Source organism: Loxodonta africana, chromosome 10 (genome assembly GCF_030014295.1).
Source record: "Loxodonta africana isolate mLoxAfr1 chromosome 10, mLoxAfr1.hap2, whole genome shotgun sequence".
Lineage (NCBI taxonomy): Eukaryota > Metazoa > Chordata > Mammalia > Proboscidea > Elephantidae > Loxodonta > Loxodonta africana.
The window spans coordinates 73,532,673-73,552,894 of record NC_087351.1 but is presented as its reverse complement, the minus strand read 5'-3'; the positions used below and the strand labels follow the sequence as shown (position 1 = coordinate 73,552,894).

Genomic DNA, 20,222 nt, shown 5'->3' with positions numbered 1-20,222 from the left:
ACAATGGAATATTACTCAACCATAATGAGAAATGTAGTTCTGATACATGCCACAAGATTGATGAACCTTGAAAACATTACGCTAAGCAAAATTAGTCATTGCAAAGGACAAATACTATATGATCTCACTTACAGGAAATAAGCAAATATATAGAAACCGAAAACTATTGGTGGTTACCAGGGGTGAAAAGGAGGGGCCAAAGGGGAGTTTTTGCTTAGAGGGCAGTGAGTTTATGTTAATGGTGGTGGAATACTTTGGAAAAGGACAGGGAGAATGGTCGCACAATATGAAGAATGTAGTCAGTGTCACTAAATTATACACGTAGAAATTTTTGAATTGGTGTATGTTTTGTTGTGTATATTTTCACTATAATAAAAAATGCTAAATTAAAAAAAAATTTTTTTAACAGGACTAAATATGTTCATCATGAAAAACGTTAGAATTATAACTGTGGTTGTTGCAGGCCATAGGCGGTTGAAATGCCTTGAGACTCACAAGGCAATAGATCCTGGGCCATGGAACTGGGAACCTAGTGATACAAAGTAATCCAGACTCTGGAGCACGATGAGGTTGCGTTATCACAGCCTAGGTCATGGCCAACCTAGGGGAGTAAACTTCCCTGTAGTTAAGAAACTTATATGGCACAAATTTACAAGACAAGCCCTTCTCCCTGATTTTTTTATTCATAAAAATTAAAAAAGCCATATCCTTGGTTTCCTCGGTCTAAAATTTCTACTAAATATACAAATAAATTGTTCTTGTGAAAATATGCTAGATAGCAGACGTTTTAGTAGAGACTTAAAGCTCTTCACTCTTATTTATATGAGACGTGTGCTTCCTTGATTTCAGGAAAGTATTGGCACCTGGACTTGGGAATCAAGTTATGAATTATGAATTACAGTCCACTTGGCAATTTGTGCCCAGGAAGGATTTCTGATTATTTTTCTTGTTGTGATGCAGAAAATTCTCAGGGACAACCCTCCCTTCAGTTCCAGTACAGAATGACCTGCATATGAAATGTTCTTGAAATGGCACCAGTGATATGGCTTGAGATTTTTAAGTGAAGGCAAGTTCTTCAGCAAGATAATTAGTATTTCCCAACTTTAGCTTTTTGTCTCAAATCACTGGAAAGGATGTGACTAGAAGAAAAGTAATTCTTATCATATAGATATTACTAGATGGATGATTCTGATTTTTTCCTGGCTTGAAGAACTGATCTTTTATTCACCTTTATACCCCATAATAGGTGATAATATATATGTATTTTTTTTTTACCTCAACTACTATGGTTATGAGAAGCCCTGGTGGCACAGTGGCTAATCACTTGGCTGCTAACCGAAAGGTTGGTGATTCAAGCCCACCAGCCTCTCCAAAGGAGACAGATGTGGCAGTCTGTTCCTGTAAAGATTACAGCCTTGGGAACCCTATGGCACAGTTTTACTCTGTCCTATGGCGTCGTTATGAGTCAGAATTGACTCGATGGCAATGGGTTTAGTTTTTGGTTTTTAATGTGGTTATGGAATTGACCCAAATTATGTGTGATGTCTTATTTTAAACATAAAGGCACCAATTTCTTATTTCTTCCTCACTTCAAAGTAAGGCTTTCAACATAGAGATTTGAATACATGCAGAAAAGACTTCCTCGACATTATTCATGTTACATCTGAATCTTGAGCCTGGCATCTGCCTTGCACAAGGATAACATGGAGGCAAAAAAGAACTACAGAGGTTTGGAAAACCTCCCTTCTCCACTCCCAGCATTAAGAGAAAAGCCCCTTCACTCTGTTCCTTGGACATTGCTGATGGAAACACAACATCATAACAGACCTGGAGGTGGCCTGCTGTGGACTGAGTGAAAGGGAGCAGCACCGCACCTAAACTAAAGCCACAAGTGCTAGGAATACTTGACACATGGCAAACAAAGCTATCAATTGCTATTGCAGTTGGCCCAGAAATAAGTATTGCATAAAAGAAGACCCAGCCTGACAGAACTCTGGTTCTGTGTTTCTTTAAATTAAAACACACATTTTGGTTGGAGCTGGCAGCTTGCTGTTGGGAAGTATTAAAAAAAGACCTAAGAAACACATACGACAGGCTGGTTTGCAGTAGGTCAGAAGCTGGTGGGTGAAGCCAAACTTACAGATTTTAGGATCCCGGTGGCATCTTCATGGAGCCAGGTAGGGTAGACCACTTCGTCATTCAGTATGGCCTCAAAGAGGTCATCTTCGTTCTCGGCCTCAAAGGGTGCATGCCCACAGAGCATCTCGTAGAGCAACACGCCCATTGCCCACCAATCCACGGCAGGTCCGTAGAGCATCTCCTGCAGGATCTGTGCCAAGGAGGCAACATTAGAAATGCTATGTGCATCTGGTAGTAAACAACTAGGGGGAAGAATAGATTAGGAAATATCAAAATAAGAAAATGAAGTCTCCTTTGCTGGCATATGTTTCGTTCCACCTTTATGGAGTGGGCTGTTCTCCCTGTGGTCAATGTGGAGGCACCTTCTCATGTAGGTCTGACCAAACATTTATGGTCGGATTAGCTAATGGTCTGTGCCAGGACAAGGTAAGGGCACATGAGGCTCCAAAACAAGAAGAGTTTTGGAAATATATCAGTCTATAAGGAATAGGGGAGTCCTTGGGTAGTATAAATGGTTAATGCCCTTGGTTGCTAACTGAAAGGATGGAGGTTGGAGTCCACCCAGAGGTACCTTGGAAGAAAGGCCTGGTGACCTACTTCTGGAAAATCAGCTATTAAAAGCCCTACAGAGCATAGTTCTGACATGGGGTCATCATGAGATGGAACTGACTTGACAGCAATGGCAACTGTTAGAAGGAAGAGAAGACTAAGCTCACTTATATGGGAACAATTCAAGAGCTCTTCTGTAGTTCTGCTAAGTAGAGCTAGGATTAAAGCACTGAGTGGAGACCAAGAAAAAAATAAATAGCTGTAAGTGCAGCATACCTTGTCCTCATTCACGGCTAAAGGCTATAGCAACTGCAAAGTTAAAAAAAAAAGAAAAAAAAAACTCCAATTCCTATTTAGAAGTACCTATAAGGTCACTATGAGTGGGAATCGACTCGATGGCACTGGGTAGGCCATTTTCAGCCATCATTCAAACAACAAGCCCTAAGCTGGCTGGCCTGGAGGCCTCAGCTTTCCTGCCCTGCCCACAACGCTGCAGCACAAAGCAGCCTGTGGTATTTCCTGTCAGAGTTATTGTGGAGCTCGAATTTCAAAAGCTGCAGCAAGTCACCGCACTCACCTCTGGGGCAATATAGTCGGGCGTGCCACAGAATGTTGCCGTGGTGACACCATTACAGATCCCCTCCTTGCACATTCCAAAGTCTGCCAGTTTACAGTGGCCCTCGTGGTCCAACAGGACGTTGTCCAATTTCAGATCTCTGAAATAAAAAAAATAGCAGCATGTGATAGGCCATCTTCCTGGAAGAACTGGCTCAGGGGATGGGAACTCAGACCATAGTGTGGTCTGGTGCGACTGAGTGAGCTTTCCTTCAAAAAGAATGTCTGTGGGGTATAAAATGCTCATGATCATTGCCATCCAGGCTCTCCAGGGCTCCAGACTATCGGTGACAAAAGCTTAGATCAAGACTCAGAATTTGCCTCAGAGTTCCTAGATGATGAGTCCATAGGAATAGGCTAACTACATATAAAAAGACTAGGCTGCCCTTTAGACTGAGGACACAATGTGACCTTTTCAGGATTCCCACTTACCTGTGTCCATAAGTAATCCACCCGCTGTCCCTTCCCCCATCCTCCACTCTGGCACCCATCTCTGCCCGTTGGCGTTCACTTGATGAGCATTCATTCATCAAGTGACTACTGTGTTAGGGACTATGACAGGCATCAAATGTACAAAGATGATCTTTATCCCCAAGGAACTCACAATGTAATGTGGAGACAGATATTTTCTAGACTATAAGCTCTATGAGGGTAAGGAACAGGTTGATTTGGTTCACTGCCTAAAGTAGTACACTCAATAAATGCATGTTCAAAATATATATACATATAACCAACAGCTCTTGTATAATACAGGTGGTACAATGGAAGTACAAACCAAAAGCTGTGAGAAAAACATTAAGAGGGAACAATTAATTCCTTCTGGTAAGAGAGAGTATCTTAGTCATCTAGTGCTGCTATAACAGAAATATCACAAGTGGATGGCTTTAACAAAGAGTAATTTATTTCCTCACAGTAAAGCAGGTTAAAAGTCCAAATTCAGGGCATCAGCTTCAGGGGAAAGCTGTCCCTCTCTGTTGGCCTTCTCATCAATGTTCCCCCGGAGTAGGAGCTTCTTCACGCAGGGACTCCGAGTCCAAAGGACGCACTCTGCTCCCGGTGCTTCTTTCTTGGTAGTGTGAGGTCCTCATCTCTCTGCTTGCTTGTTTGTTTTTACCTCTTGTGAGATAAAAGGTGGTACAGGGCACAGCCCAGGGAAACTCTCTTTACCTTGGATCAGGGAGGTGACCTGGGTAAGGGTGGTGTTACAATCCCACCCTAATCTTCTCAACATAAAATCACCATCACAAAATGGAGGACAACCACACAATACTGGGGATCATGGCCTAACCAAGTTGATACACACATTTTGGGGGGGACATAATTTGATCCATGACAGAAAGGAAACCCTAATGGAGTAGTGGTTAAGTGGTACGGCTGCGAACCAAAAGGTCAGCAGTTTGAATCCACCAAGCACTCCTTGGAAACTCTATGGGGCAGCTCTACTCTGTCCTATAGGGTTGCTATGAGTTGGAATTGACTCAACAGCAACGGGTTTGGTTTTCTGGTAAGAGAGAGGAATAGTTCTCAATAGAAGTGGAAATTGAGTCTTAAAGCATGCGCCAGAGTTTTCTACTCAGAAAAGGGGGATGTGGGATGTTGCCGTGGCCAGATAGATGGAAAAAACACACAAGAGCAGGTTCCAAGGTGCGGACGTACATGGCAGGCTGTGGGAACCCCACAGGGTGTAGTGAGGCTGATGGGGGCCAGCATGGGATCACTGGGACCAATGAAGGTCCCAGGGCTGAAGAAAATTAGATCCAATCTGTGAAAAGTCCTGAATGCCATGCTAAGAAAAACTGACATTTATATATCAGACAAAAGGGGTCCACTGAAGCTCTCTAATTAAGGGAGTAAAAGGTTCCCAGCTGAAGGTGGCTGAGATAGCCCAAGGAAGAGATGGTGATGACTTGAACTAGGGTAAGTGGCAAAACGAATGGCAAGTAAGGGATCAGTCAGTAGAGTAAAAGCAAAATTGGTAATACGGCTTGATGATTACTTAGAGGTGGACCAGGGACAGGAGGCAAATGGGTTCAATGGGTTGGTGGGTATGTTAATAACCAGGAAAAGGACAAAAAGGAGTAAGGACAGGGTTTGTTGGGTTTGGGTGTAACCCAGGTACACAGGGGTGCCTAATGGATTCTGGCAAGCCCAGGACAAGGGCACTTTCCACTCCTCTCTCAACTCCTAATGGCAGAATCTACTTGAGGGAAGTGAGTTTTCAGCAGCAGCAGTGTTTGGTAAGAAGCCCCGGCAGCCTTGGCACAGGCAGGGACAAGACTGGATACTGGTAAAACTGCAAATAAAAAGCAGTATGTGTAAAACAGTTTGGCAGTTTCTCAAAAACTTAAACCAAAAATTACCATACGATCCAGCAATTCGGGGTATATCCCCGAAAGAATTGAAAGCAGGGACTCAAACAGATACTTGCACACCAATGTTCATTGCAGCATTATTCACAATAGCCAAAAGGTAGAAAAAAACCAAGTGTCCATCAACAGATGAATGAACAAACAAAATGTGGTATTTCCATATAATGGAATTTTACTCAACCATAAAGAGAAATGAAGTTCTGATACACCCTGTCATATGGATAATAGCTCCCAGTGATCCCTTGGAAACATTATACAGAGTAAAATAAGTCAGACACAAAAGGACACATATCATATGATCTCACTTACGTGAAGCAGGCAAATGTAGGATAGGAAAATGCACGAGGCAAAAGTTCATTAGTGGTTACGAGGGGCTGGAAAGGAGATCTGGTGGTGCAATGGTTAAGTGCTCTGCTGCTAACTGAAAGGTCAGCAGTTCAAATTCACTTGCTGTTCTGCGGGAGAAAAGACCTGGTGATCTGTTCTCTTAAAGGTTTCAGCCTAGGAAACCCTATGGGGACGTTCTACTCTGTCCTATATAGTTGCTATGAGTTGGAATCAACTTGAGGGCATACAACAATAGGGACTGGAGGGAGGTGAGGAATGGGGATTTTTTGATTAAGATATACTGAGTTTCTGTTTGGGTGATTAAAAAAAAAATTGGAAAGGATAATGGTGATGGTTTTACAACATGATGAATGTAAAGACTATCACTGGATCATACTCTAAAAAATGGTTAAGATGGCAATTTTTCGTTATATATGCTTTACGGCAATAAAATTTAAAAAAGAAAAAAAACAGTGCTTTCCGAAAACACTCCCCTCGCCAACACAGGCTTCTTGCTCCTTGCTCTCCATTGCCACTTATGCCCAGCACTGTTACAGAGGGAGCTTGGGGCAGGGCCCCGCAGACTGACACCAGTGCCGGCCTCCCAGCCACAGTCTTCAGAGGATGAGAGAAGCAACCTTGCCTATTGGGTGATACATTTATTCTTTGGTTTCTTTTTTTTTTTTTTTTAATAGACTTTAAAAAAAAAAAAAACACACACAGGAAGTATAGAAAGTTCCTATACGCTCTTTATCCTCCCTGCACACTGTTTGTCCTATCATTCAAGTCTTGCGTTTATGTGGTACATTTGTGATCATTAATGAACTGATATCGATACATTATTATCAACTAAAGTCCACAGTTTAGGTTAGGGTTCACACTTTGGGTTGTACAGTCCCATGGATTTTCTCCTATGACAAATGCATAAGATCATGAGTCCACCATTACAGTATCATACAGAATAGCTTCCCCACCGTAAAAATGTCCTGTGCTCCACTTATTCATTCCTCCCCACCTCCCTCTGAACCCCCGTCACCCACTGATATTTTCACTGCACTGGTCTATAGTTGTACCCTTTCCAGATGTCATACAGTTGGAATTACACAGTACATAGCTCTTCTTTCCTCTCTTTTTAAAATTATTGTACTTTAGATGAAGGTTTACAAAACTGGCTTCTCATTAAACAATTAGTACACATATTGTTTTTTGACACTGGTTATCAACCCTCACGATATGTCAACACTCTCCCTTCTCGATCTTGGGTTCCTTATTACCAGCTTTCCTGTCCCCTCCTGCCTTCTCATCCTTGCCCCTGGGCCGGTGTGCCCCTTTAGTCTCTTTTTGTTTTATGGGCCTAAACTTTGGTTTAAGGGTGAACCTCAGGAGTGACTTCATTACTGAGCTAAAAGGGTGTCTGGGGGCCATACTCTCGGGGTTTCTTCAGTCTCTGTCAGGCCGGCAAATCTGGTCTTTTTTTGTGAGTTAGAGTTTTGTCCTACATTTTTCTTCAGCTCTGTCCGGGACCATCTATTGTGATTCCTAACAGGGCAGTCAGTGCTGGTAGCTGGGTACCATCTAGTTGTGCTGGACTCAGTCTGGCGGAGGCCGTGGTAGTTGTGGTCCATTAGTGCTTTAGACTAATCTTTCCCTTGTGTCTTTGGTTTTCTTCATTCTCTCTTGCTCCCAGCGGGGTGAGATCAGGGGAGTATCTTAGATGGCCGCTTATAAGCTTTTAAGACCCTACACGATACTCACCCAGCACGTAGCTTTTTTGGACTGGCTTCTTTCACTTAGCAATATGTTCCTCCATGTCATGTTGTGGCTTGATAGCTCCTTTCTTTTTATTGCTGAATAATACTCCATTGTATGGATGTACACAGTCTGTTTTAACATTCACCTATTGGAGGACATACTGGTTGCTTCCAATTTGGAGCAATTAAGACTGCTTTTTTAAGGAATTATATGGTCAGAGGCAAACCTCAGTGAGAAGCCAGCTGCACATCACGCAGGTGCTGCAGGTGACTGTCCAGCCTTGGGGCTGCAACTAAGCCAGTGTGTGTGTGGCCACCATGGACTTGGTCCTCCTACTTAAATTCAGTTGGGAGTGGGGTGCTCCCTCACTGGTATTGTCACTGTGGCTGGAGCCGACTGCTCTTCTGAAGCTTCAGGCTCACAGGGGGTTATGAAGGGGCTCTCATGGCTCCATTTTCCTATTCCTGATCTGAGAATAAAAGATCTGTTGGCCTCCTTGGCCCAAGGGAAAAAACTGGCCTCTGTCTAGCCCTGTATCATGTTGTGGGCTTGGAGGAGGACGTGATGACAGGACTGGTGTGACCAGTTCCCACAGCAGCCTGTGAGTTGATATAGCCTGACCACGCACAGATCCACGGTGGTCACAGGGACATGCCCAGGAATGAAAACAAAGTTCTGTCTTCCAGGAACCCGATAAGTGTGGTTAATTTAACAGGCTTTTCCTGGCACAGATCAATGGGAAAACAGAATGGACCTTCTTTGGGCTCCTGTGGAACAGGGGAGGGCAGGTGTAACACCAAGGTGTGCTGAGTACCTGCAAGCCCACTTAGCAAAGCAGACCTTCCCTGCCTCTAAATCAAACTTGGCCTGTGCCCCCAAATCAGCCTCCCAACCCCTTCTACATTCAGAATCTTTCTACTTGCTACACAAGGGCTGTTTCCCATGAGATATGATTTGTGGAAACTATTTCCTAGCCACACATACACAAAATGAGCAAAACTTATTTAACCCACGTGACGCTGGAATTGGAAGAGTGCAGGGATGGTGATGATGACGGTGGTCACCTACACGTGAGGAAAGCTGCTGCCAGAGGTGGTTTCAGACTTAAGAGGCCTACGGGTGCCCGCTGTCCAGTTTCTCTGAGACTGACGGCAAACATTAGTGAGGCAGCTGGCTGAAGTGAGCGATTACAACCTGGATCCCCAGGAAGAATCAGGGCCACAATGAACTGTGCCTGTGAGCTTGCCTTTATCAACACCATGCTTTAGCCCAGCAGTCCGGGTTCCTGCGGATCTGTACCCGAGCCCAGAACACTCTGATTTTCCCTCATTTCCAAACAAGGTTACTGAGTTTCTGAATTCTCCTGAAGCCATTATGCCTGCTAAGGTTTTGGGGAAGATTTTCTCGGGCAACAGGAAGAAGTGCTAACAGAAACCCACAACAGCTGACCTGCGATTGCTCAAGAGAGCTTTCGACTAACATCCCAGGTAAGAGGTTTTTCGGCTACTGTCATGGGGAGCAGGGGTTGTCAGGGAGAGAAAAGTGCTTTGCAGTTAGTTCTGTAAGCCGCCCGTCACAATCCTCTCTGCAAAGAGATCTAGGAACACAGCCTCATTTTTCAGAAGACAGACCTGAGCAACCAAGGAGATGGGATCTACCCCAGTCGCAGAATCCCCGAGGCCACACAGGCAGATCATACACGTTAGCCTGACTTTGCAGCCTAGTTTCAGGCAGTGTCAGAACTGTACAGGCCCTGGGGGAAATGCCATTACTGGCTTTTTACCAAGTGTTCCTAACAGGACAAAACTCTCAAGATGGGATCCCAAGAGGGTTCTATTAAAGATGCAATATAATCACAGGCTTCAGTTCTGTCCTCATTTCTAATACTGCGCATCTCCACTGTGAGGTTTTTCCTGATTTTTCCAGACATACTGGTGACCATCATGTTGACTGCAATTCATGGAGACCCCGTGTGTGTCAGAGTACAGCTGTGTTCCATGTGCTCCATAGGGTTTTCAATGGCTGATTTTTTTTGAAATAGATCACCAGGCCTTTCTTCTGAGGCACATCTGGGTGGACTTGAACCTCCAATCTTTTGGTTAGTAGCTGAGCACATCAACCATCTGCACCACCCAAGAACTCCTCCAGACAAACATGTTGTTGTTATTAGGTACCATGCAGTTGGTTCTGACTCATAGTGACTCTGTAGGACAGAGTAGAACTGCTACATAGGGTTTCCAAGGAGTGGCTGGTGGATTTGAACTGCTGAACTTTTGATTAGTAGCCGAGTTCTTAACCACTATACCACCAGGGTTCCACAGCCACCGTCAACTCTGGTTCATGCCTCCATGACAGTGCACCCTGCACTGTATTCCAGAAGGCATCTGTCTGTATCTGTCTTCTCCATTTGCAGGGGTTGGGCCTTACTCCTCTCTAGCTCCAGCTCAGTACTGGCAGAAAATATTGAGCAAAGAGATGATCGGAGCATTTCAGAAGGATAACAGTGGGGTCACCCTGGGCAGCTCAGAACCTGTCTTATATTAGAGGAAGGAAGGAAATTCCATAAACCTCACTGAGACCCTTTTTCCAAAGTAATTAAACTTATAAAAAGTCATGTGCTTCACCCTTAGAAATAGGTCCCAGAGGGAAAAGAAGAATCCTGAAATATAAGTTCAAATTCTTTTCTTTAGTGAGGCTGTATAAGAGAAACCTATTTAGGAGAGGCAGTTATAAAGCAACGAAAACCCCAGTACAATACCTTCTACTGTGCTGGCTTGTATTCAAATGGAAGAGCAAAACTTAGAGAGGGTTGGTCAAACAAATACAAAGCTTGCAGGGCCATTTATGGCCATGGTCAGCTTCTACTCTAAAGGTAAATAATTACCTTTATTGGGGGGGACAAAAAAAAAAGGAAGGGGGTGCAAAAAAGAGGAAAAAAAAAATGGTCCCCTATGAAACCCTGGTAGTATAGCGGTTAAGAGCTACGGCTGCTAACCAAAAGGTCAGCAGTTCGAATCCACCAGGTGCTCCTTGGAAACCACATGGGGCAGTTCTACTCTGTCCTATAGGGTCGCTATGAGTCGGAATCGACTCGACGGCAACGGGTTTTGTTTATGACTCTTGACTTTAATTTAAAATATGCAGAAGTCAGGTTTTGGCTTCTGAGTTCCTCATCCTCCTGTGCCAACATGTGGCTCAGCAGCCAAACTTAACAAGGCTATACAACGAAGATTACAAGTTCATACAGGGCAGAGGCTCAGATCACAAGATGCCAAAACACGATTATGGGTTCGCCATTCATTAGCTCATTAAGCACCAGTATTTAATAGCTATACTTTTGTCATGCCAGCATAGGAGGGTAGAAAGAGTTATTCTATCATCTCTGATTGCCTGAAAGGTCCATTGTTCTTGCTGGGTAATGAGGGTTACTTAAAATGCCCACAGTAGTTTCAGAGAGGATTCCCAAGTGGTTGAACAAAAAGGAGATTCAGAAATTGAATTTATTTTGTTTCCACCATGAGCTATTCTGCGAATAATAAAATAGAATGACATGAGTCTTACTGCTTAGATCAATGGAATCAGTTACTCCGCCAAAAAATATAAAGGAGAGTGAGTTGAAAGTTGGCTCTATAAACAAGAATGAATCTAGGGGTCTAGTCACATTCAGTAACCACTTTTAGTGTTATTTTTTGAACTTTTTGTCATGGACAATTTCAAGCATACATAAAAGTATATAGGATAATATAACACTCCTCACATAAGCATTACAAAAAAAAAAAAAAAAACACCAAATAAACAAAAACCAAACCTGTTGCCATCAAGTCAATTCCAACTCATAGTGACCCTTTGGAACAGAGAAGAACTGCCCCATAGGGCTTCCAAGGAGCAGCTGGTGGATTCGAAATGCTGACCTTTTGGTTAGCAGCCAAGCTCTTGACCACTGCACCACCAGGGGTCCATACCCATCATAGGCATGCCCAATCTTGTTTCATCTATACATCTACTTCTTTTCTGACTCATTTTTTCAGATTATTTTGAAGCAAATTGAAGACATCAAATCATATCATCTAAAAATATTTTCATATTTGTATCTAAAAGACAATTCTTTAATAAAATACAACTTTGATACCAGTATCACAGCTAAAAACTTTTAAAATAAATAATTCCTTAATATTATAAAATCTACAGTCAATACTATTGTCTGTTTGCTCATTTGTCGTGTGTATGTGTCTGTGTGTATCTCGAAAACCTGAAAAAATCTTTTGAGGATAATAAGAGTAATAATCATGGCATCCAAAAAACTAACATATACTGAATAAATGCTAAGTGCTTTATCTGTACTATCTTATTTTTGTCCTCAAAACAACCTTATGAAGTAGGTACTAGCCCAAGGTCATATAGCTAGTGAGTGGTAAAGGCAGAATTTAGAACTCAGTTCTGCTTACCTCCAAGGCTTGGGCTCATGACCCATTACAACATATACGCTCCCTTCTATCTAGTGGTGTTGCAGACAAATCCTCCTGACAGATTGTCTCCTGAGAGGACTTCACCAACTAACACAAGAATCATCAGAGAATAAATCAATATCCTATGACATAGTGGTGGCACAGTGGTTGAGAGTCACAGTGACCTATGTCTGCTAACCAAAAGGTTGGCAGTTTGAACCCACCAGCTGCTCCTTGGAAACCCTATGGGGCAGTTCTACCCTGTCCTATAGGGTCACTGTGAGTCAGAATCAATTCAACAGCAACAAGTACGATAAGCTATGATAAAAGGACATCTTGTGCATATTACTGTTGTTGTAGTTATGGCTTCCTTCAGAGGACTTCATGTTGTTACCACCTGCGCAGCAGGGCTGGTGCAAGGCCCTGCTACAAGCAGACCCCAGTCTCTGCCCCTTGGGGCTCCCATGTCCCAGACCCTCACGTAAGAATGGGGGCAGCAAGAAGGTAGCTCACATGCCTTCAGCTTGTAGTAAATCCCTGGACAGCTCAGGACCCATTAGTTGGTTTCAACTCATAGCAACTCCATGTACAAGAGAATCAAACACTACCGGGTCCTGTGTGATCCTCACAATCACTGTTGTGCTTGAGCCCATTGTTGCAGCCACTGTGTCAATGCATCTCGTTGAGGGTCTTCCTCTTTTTCACTGACCTCTGTTTTACCAAACATGATGTCCTTCTTCAAGGATTGGTCTCTCCTGATAACACATCCAAAGTATGTGAGATGAAGTCTTGTCATCCTTGCTTCAAATGAGCATTCTGGCTATACTTCTTCTAAGACAGATTTGTTTGTTCTACTGGCAGTCCATGGTATATTCATTAATCTTCACCAACACTATAACTTAAAGGCATCAATTCTTCTTCGGTCTTCCTTATTCACTGTCCAGCTTTGACATGCGTATGAGGCAACTGAAAATATCATGGCTTCGGTTATGCATACCTTAGTCCTCAAAGTGACATCTTTGCTTTTTAACACTTTAAAGAGGTCTTTTGCAGCAGATTTGCCTAATGCAATGCATTGTTTGATTTCTTGACCGCTGCTTCCACGGGCGTTGATTGTAGATCGAAGTAAACTGAAATCCTTGACAACTTCAGTATTTTCTCTGTTTGTCATGATGTTGCTTATGCATGCAGTTGTGATACCAGAAACCCAAACCTGTTGCCATAGAGTTGATTCTAACTCATAGCGACCCTAAAGGACAGAGAGATGCCCCACAGGGTTTCCAGGGAGGCCCAGACAATTATACCCAGAGTGAAGTAAGCACAGCTGAGCTCCCAGAGGAGCAGAAGCCTAATTCTTCTGCTTCCCTGTGGGACACCTACAGTCTTAAGCCCTAAAGGAATTAGAAAATGTCAACCTTGTACATTTTCAAAAAGGAGCCGTGGTGGCACAGTGGATAAGTGCTTGGCTGCTAACCGAAAGGTTGGCAATTCAAACCTACCAGCCGCTTCTTGGAAACCCTATGTGGCATTTCTACTCTGTCCTACAGAGTCATTATGAGTCAGAATCGACTTGACAGCAGTAGGTTTTGGTTTGAAGGGTACATTCAAAATCCGTGTGAGCTACCTTAAAAATGTGGACACGGAAATCTGAAGCCTCCTGATGGATTCTTTCTAGGTTAAATTCTCAGTCTCTGCTACATGATATGATGCTCTTATGGTGTACATTTAAGTGTTTTATTTTACAAAGATGTTTGTTGTTACATCTTATAAAAGCAAAATTTGGAAACAAGCTACATTATGTAATAATGGAGGATATCTAAATAAATTTTGGTATATCCAGGATAAAATTTTATGAAAGTTGCTAAAATTTTACATAGAACTAAAAATGTAGAGAAATATTTATGACAGAATGTTTATATCTTTCGAGAATTATTTTTTATTATAAAAGTAATGTTTCATCATATAAAATTCAATCATTTCTGAAAAATAATAGAGACAATGACGATGCCTTCATATTCTTCCACTTTTTTCTTCTCAATGCTACACTAACATGATATTATGAAGTAACTTGCTTTTCTCACTTAGCAAATATTTTGGTCATATTTCTACATCCTATAGATTTGTCTCATTCTTTGAAATGATTAGATACAATCCCATTATAAAGATGTACTATAATATAACTAGCCCCTCACCATGAACATTTAGGTTGTTTCTTTTTTTTTTTTTGGCAACTTCAAACAATGTAGTAGTGAACATTCTTTGCATACTTGAGGTAGTGTTTACTTAGATAAATTTCTAGAAGTGGAAATGCTACATCATAGGCTATAAACATTTAAAACTTAAATCGATGCTGATCAACTGCCCTCCAAAAAGGTTGCTTCAAATTATATTTCCACCAATAGTACATGCAAGTATCATTTCTTGGTCTCCTCATTCAGGCTACATGTAGCTATACTTATAATCCTTGCCAATCTGCTAGTGAAAAATGATCTTGTTTTAACTTCATTTTTTGATTATTAATGAGGTTAAGTTTTTAAAAAAAATTATATACACATACATACATACAGATATATACGTATTAGGCAACAGGTTATATATATACGTATATCTATACTTATTTACTTAAATGGCCATGTGTATTTCTTCTGTCTTGGCCTATTCATATGTCTTATCCAATAAAAAAAATTTAAATGTTCATCTTTTTTATTGCTTTTTAGAAATTCATTACATATTATGGATAGTAATAATGTTGTATCCACTGAAAATATTACTGCCTATTTTTTTTTAACTTTCCTTATTGTAACTTTCATACTTTCATATAATCAAATCTATCAATCTGTCCTTTATGGTTTCTAGCTTTCAGGGTTTATTTATAGGCTGATACAATTCTAAACGAAAAAGTGGGATACAAAATCGTATTTTCAATATTCTCTTAACTGTGTTACAATCGAGGGGGGAGGTAGGAAACAAAGAGAGCAGGGGAGAAGAGAACAGATAAAAGAGAAAGGTTAAAAGTCTATTCCTGGAGTGATATGTTTATGAGTGATCTATATATATATATATTTTTTTTCTAAATTTCGTATGGGAATCATGCATTATTTTGAGAAAAAGGAAGAATCATTAAAATATAAGTGTATTATTTTGGCCTTAATTATTTTCTTCGTTTCTGTGCCTTTTAAAGCCTTAATTCCCAAGGAAGATTTATTTGTAGGGAAATGACTCAGTGGTGGGAATGGGAGGGATTTCTTTGGAACGCAGGCTTCGATACATGTTGAACAAAAGCATGTTGTACATCAAGAACTTGCACAACTGTGGAAACAGAATTTCTGAGCCTCTTGCCACAAGCTCATTTTTCACTACTGAAGCCACCCAAAGTGTCCTCCACATATAAAATTTTTATGGGTGGCATTTATATATTCATCTGCCCCACTGTGTCCTTGTAGTCTTAACCACTTCAGTATAAAAATAAGGCCTCTGCTGAGAGGAGGCAACATTCCTAATAATGAAGAGAGGTCTCCACATCATTTCCACTCATGAAACAGTACTTTATCTGCTAGTTTTGAGGCTCATCTATTGGAACGTCTGCTTAAGAACCAGTATGTGTGACATGAACATCCATCATGATGAGGCTTGATGGAGAATAATTCATTTTCTAATGAATGAGTAAGTCAATAAAACAATTTCCAGCTCAGAAAGTGTTACCAAGGCTTCTCTGAGGCTCTTTTCCCCCCACCCCTTCATACTCCCTTCCAATAGCTACATGGGCTAAGAAATGATCACAAAAATGCCTTCTGTGCAAGTCTTGCTATTGAACCATCTTTGATGCAAAGGGTTAATGTGCTCAGCTGCCAACCAAAAGGTTGGAGGTTTGAGTCCACCCAGAGTCTCCTGGCAATCTACTTCTGAAAAACCAGCCACTGAAAACCCTACAGAGCACAGCTCTACTCTCACACACATGAGACTGCCATGAGTCAGAGTCAACTCCATAGCAACTGGTAAAAACTAGTAAAGCAGGGCCTGGGACCCACAAATGAATCTCCGCAGGTCAAGTGCTGCTCTCCATCCGGTTGTGGGTGTCTGATGCCCTTGAAATGCAGTCACCATATTCCCACTTTTGCCACCATGTATACATGGAGCCAACTTTAACTTGAACAAAGGGACCAAGAGGTGTCCCCTCTCCCTGTCACATGGTAGGAAAAAATGTGCAAAGGAAATGTTTACTGACTCCTGGGAGAACTGCAGGAGGAAATAAGTTTGATTAACATCAGTGGTATGCAGATGATGTATCTCCTTAGGACTATCAAATAAATAAGCCATCAAGCTGACAGCTTTGCCTTATAATTCTATTTTTTTCATTCCATACTCCCTTCCCCCAGGAGTGATGAAATTCCTTGGCTGAAGAGGCACACATTTATTTAGTGGCTCCTTACAGTACTTCTATTTTGCAGTTGCCAAGAAAACCTCTCATGGACTCTCCTTGCCAAAGCACTTCTTACATGATACTTGGCAGTGTTCAGCTTGCAGATGCACTAGTAAAGAAAGGTAGGAAGGCAAGACGCAGGGCTCAAGAGAAAGACACCAGGAGATGATAAACCCTTGGCAGGTTAGGGGCCTCCTGAACATTGGACCTACCCCCGACAACACATAGGATGCTGGGGACAAAGGTATACCTGGACTTGCATGCAAGTCGAGGTGAGAATAAAGTGGTCACCAAATCAAATCGTGCCTCAGCTCTGAGGCTCCCCCACTGGCAGGATGCCAAGTGCAGCTAACCCATGGAAAACCACCTGCTGAGGCAGCTTGTCTTCCTAGGCGCAAAAATCCAACAAGGAAATGGAGGTTCTCTGCTGGTCTGTCACTTAAGGGCAACATCATAAACTGAGTTAGAGAGCCATGGGGCATTCTGAGGCCCTGAAAGCTAGGGTAGATAGACATGGAAGACTTTCTTGCTGGCTGGCTGTTTGCAGGGCATATGTATGAAGGTGAAGGAAAGAAGGATTACTGGTAAGGAGGAATCAGAACTTGATCCCCTCGTAAGCAATAAGATTGTAATCACAATCAGGGGTGGCTGCGAAGTAGAGTTGGGGATAGGCAGGGACAGGTGGATTCTACCAGGTTTACACTGGACACATGGTACCAATACCAATAAACAGGTTCTTATTATACTGATACTCTATAAAACATTACGGGGTTCATTTTTTCCAGTTGCCATCGATTCAATTCTGACTCATGGTGATCCCATGTGTTTAAGAGTAGAATTGTGCTCCACAGGGTTTACTTTTTTTTTTTTTTGAACACTCTGTTGTGCTTTAGGTGAGAGTTTACCCTGCAAATTAGATTTCCCACGCAACAATTCATACACAAATTGTTCTGTGACATTGGTTACAACCCCTGAAATGTGTCAGCACTCTTATCATTTCCACCCCTCCTGTCTCATCCATCTAGCTTCCCTGGCCCTCTGTGCCTTCTCATCCTTGCTTTTGGGTCACTGTTGACTGTTTGGTCTCATATAGTTGATTGTTCAAGGAAGCACATTCCTCATGGGTCTTACCGTTTATTTTGCAGGCCAATCTATTGTCTGGCTGAAAGGTGACCTCCAGGAGTGGCTTCAGTTCTAGATTAAAAGGGCATCTTAGGGCGATAGTTTGAGGGCTTCCTCTAGTCTCTATCAGTCCAGTAAGTCTGGACTTTTTCATGAATTTGAGTTTTCTCCCATTCTAATAGGGATCTTCTACCGTGTCCCTGCTCAGAACAGTCGGAAGTGGTAGCCAGGCACTATCTAATTCTTCCGATCTCAGACCAGAAGAGGCTGTGATTCATGTGGGCCATTAGTCCTGTGGACTCATTTCTTCCTTGAGTTTTTAGTTTCCTTCATTTTCCTTTGCTCCAGCCAGGAAATGACCAATAGTTGTATCTTAGATGGCCGCTTGGAAGTTTTTAAGACCCCAGGCACTACTCACCAAACTAGGATGTAGAACATTATTTTTATGAATTAAGTTATCCAACTGACCTAATTGTCCCTTAAGATCCATGGTATTTTCAGTGGCTGATTTTTTGGAAGTAGGCTGCCAGATCTTTCTCCCTAGGTGCCTTTGGGTAGACTAAAATCTGGAACCGTTTAGTTAGCAGCCAAATGCATTAACCATTTGCACCACTCAGGGACTCCTAGAGGCCCATCCAAAAAAAAAAAAAACCAGTTGCTGTCGACTCGATTCTGACTCATAGCGACCCTATAGGAGAGAGTAGAACCGCCCCATAGGGTTTCCAAGGAGCAGCTGGTGGACTCAAACTGCCGACCTTTTGGTTAACAGCCAAATGCTTAACCACTGTGCCACCAGGGCTCCATAGCACTAGGTCATCATCATTACTATTATTATTATTATTAAGTGGGTAACTAATATTGGTTTCCATCCTCAGAAAGATGAGCCAGACAATTGAGGTATTATTACAAATGCACAGACCAACAGGTGAATGGACCATGAGACATCTTGGCCTGTCTAGTTGGGCTGGTTCCCTTTAATGAAACAAAAGACTATTCTTGCTAAAAGGGCACAGACCTGGCAGCACTAAGGCCGGTTCTCTGAAGACATTGGGTTGAGAGGAAATCATAAGGTCCTTGCTTGGCCGAGGTTAGAATTTCTTCTCAGCTTGGGAAAAACAAGCAGTAAATGTTGTTACAGCCATCTGAAGTCCCAGTATGCAGACTTGCATGACACGTGAAAAGAGACATGAGTTCTGTCAGGAGGGAAGGATGAGATGTATTTTATGACGGGAAGGCATTGCGTTTATAGAACCAACCTTGGGAAGTGATGTGCAGGCTGCTTTTAGCAACTGGCTAAACCTAAACCTTTGGCACCATTAGCAATGCTTTATGCAATATTAGAGGGGACATGGCCTTCAGACTTGAACCAGAACTTTTGGCTACCTCAGCGGGTTTCATCTGGTTACCTGCTATTCCCATTAGAGATTAAACCCAAAAGGACACTTGTGGTTCAGAACCACTCCCAGGTCCTCGGAATTAAATGTGCACCTCACATTTCAGTTCAGGTCATAGCTGGTCTTGCTTTGTTCTTTTACTATGTTTTGCATAAAAAGCCTTACTTCCCTCAATCAGATTATAAACTCCAAGGTTAGGTCTAGGATATTTCTTGGGTCACCTCCAGACTACCTGTATTGACAGGCTAGATACGTGACAGCAACATACATATTACAGCAAAATATGCCAAAGACAGAGAATTTTCTCCTAAAAAATTCCCTTTGAGAGAATACTTCCAAGCACCCACTCTGATCCCAGCGCTTTGCTTTGTACCCGCAGAGCCCAGGTTTGCCAAGACATTTAACTGTTTGTTCTTTAAATACTTGAATATTTCTGTGTGGAGATACTATCTAAAGAATGTTTCCAATTTTATATAGTAGAATGCTCTTAATAAATCTACTACATGCATGAAAACACTGGTGGCACAGTGGCTAAGTGCTATGGCTGTTAACCAAAAGGTCAGCAGTTTGAATCCACCAGGCATTTCTTAGAAACTCTATGGGGCAGTTCTACTCTGTCCTATAGGGTCGCTGTGAGTTGGCATCGACTCAACGGCAATGGCTTGGTTTTTGGGTTTTAGTACATGTATAGGAGTCCCTAGGTGGTGCAAATGGTTAATGTGCTTCGCTGCTAACAGAAAGACTGGAGGTTCGAGTACACCTGAGACACCTCAGAAGAAAGGCCTGGCATTTTACTTCTTAAAGATCAGCCATTGAAACTCTACGGCGCACAGTTCTACTTTGACACACATGGGATCATCACGAGTCAGGAGCTACTCAATGGCAACTGGTTATTAAATGCATAAGTGTGAATAATCATAATTTCCTAAGATCTTAAAAATAAACATAATCCACAAATCAGGGGGGAAATTATTTTTTAGCCTATGTGTGCTATTTTTATTTAGAAAGTATCATCACACCTATAAGCAAAAGTAGCAGATAAAGAGACTTTTCAGGTCTTACTCTTCTTGCCTTAAATGCTAAACTACTC

General features: G+C 42.1%; 1 protein-coding gene across 2 annotated transcripts in view; it reads right to left on the bottom strand.

Annotated features, from left to right (window-relative positions):
- Window positions 1-20,222, bottom strand: part of PRKCH (protein kinase C eta) — a 277,251-nt gene that overhangs the window by 21,051 nt on the left and 235,978 nt on the right. For both annotated transcript variants that reach the window (XM_064292561.1, XM_064292562.1), the window contains exons 11-12: window positions 3,266-3,404; window positions 2,141-2,329 (exon numbers count right to left, since the gene is read on the bottom strand). In XM_064292561.1, coding sequence (XP_064148631.1) covers window positions 2,141-2,329; window positions 3,266-3,404 — 328 coding nt within the window. The remainder of the gene's footprint in view (window positions 1-2,140; window positions 2,330-3,265; window positions 3,405-20,222) is intronic.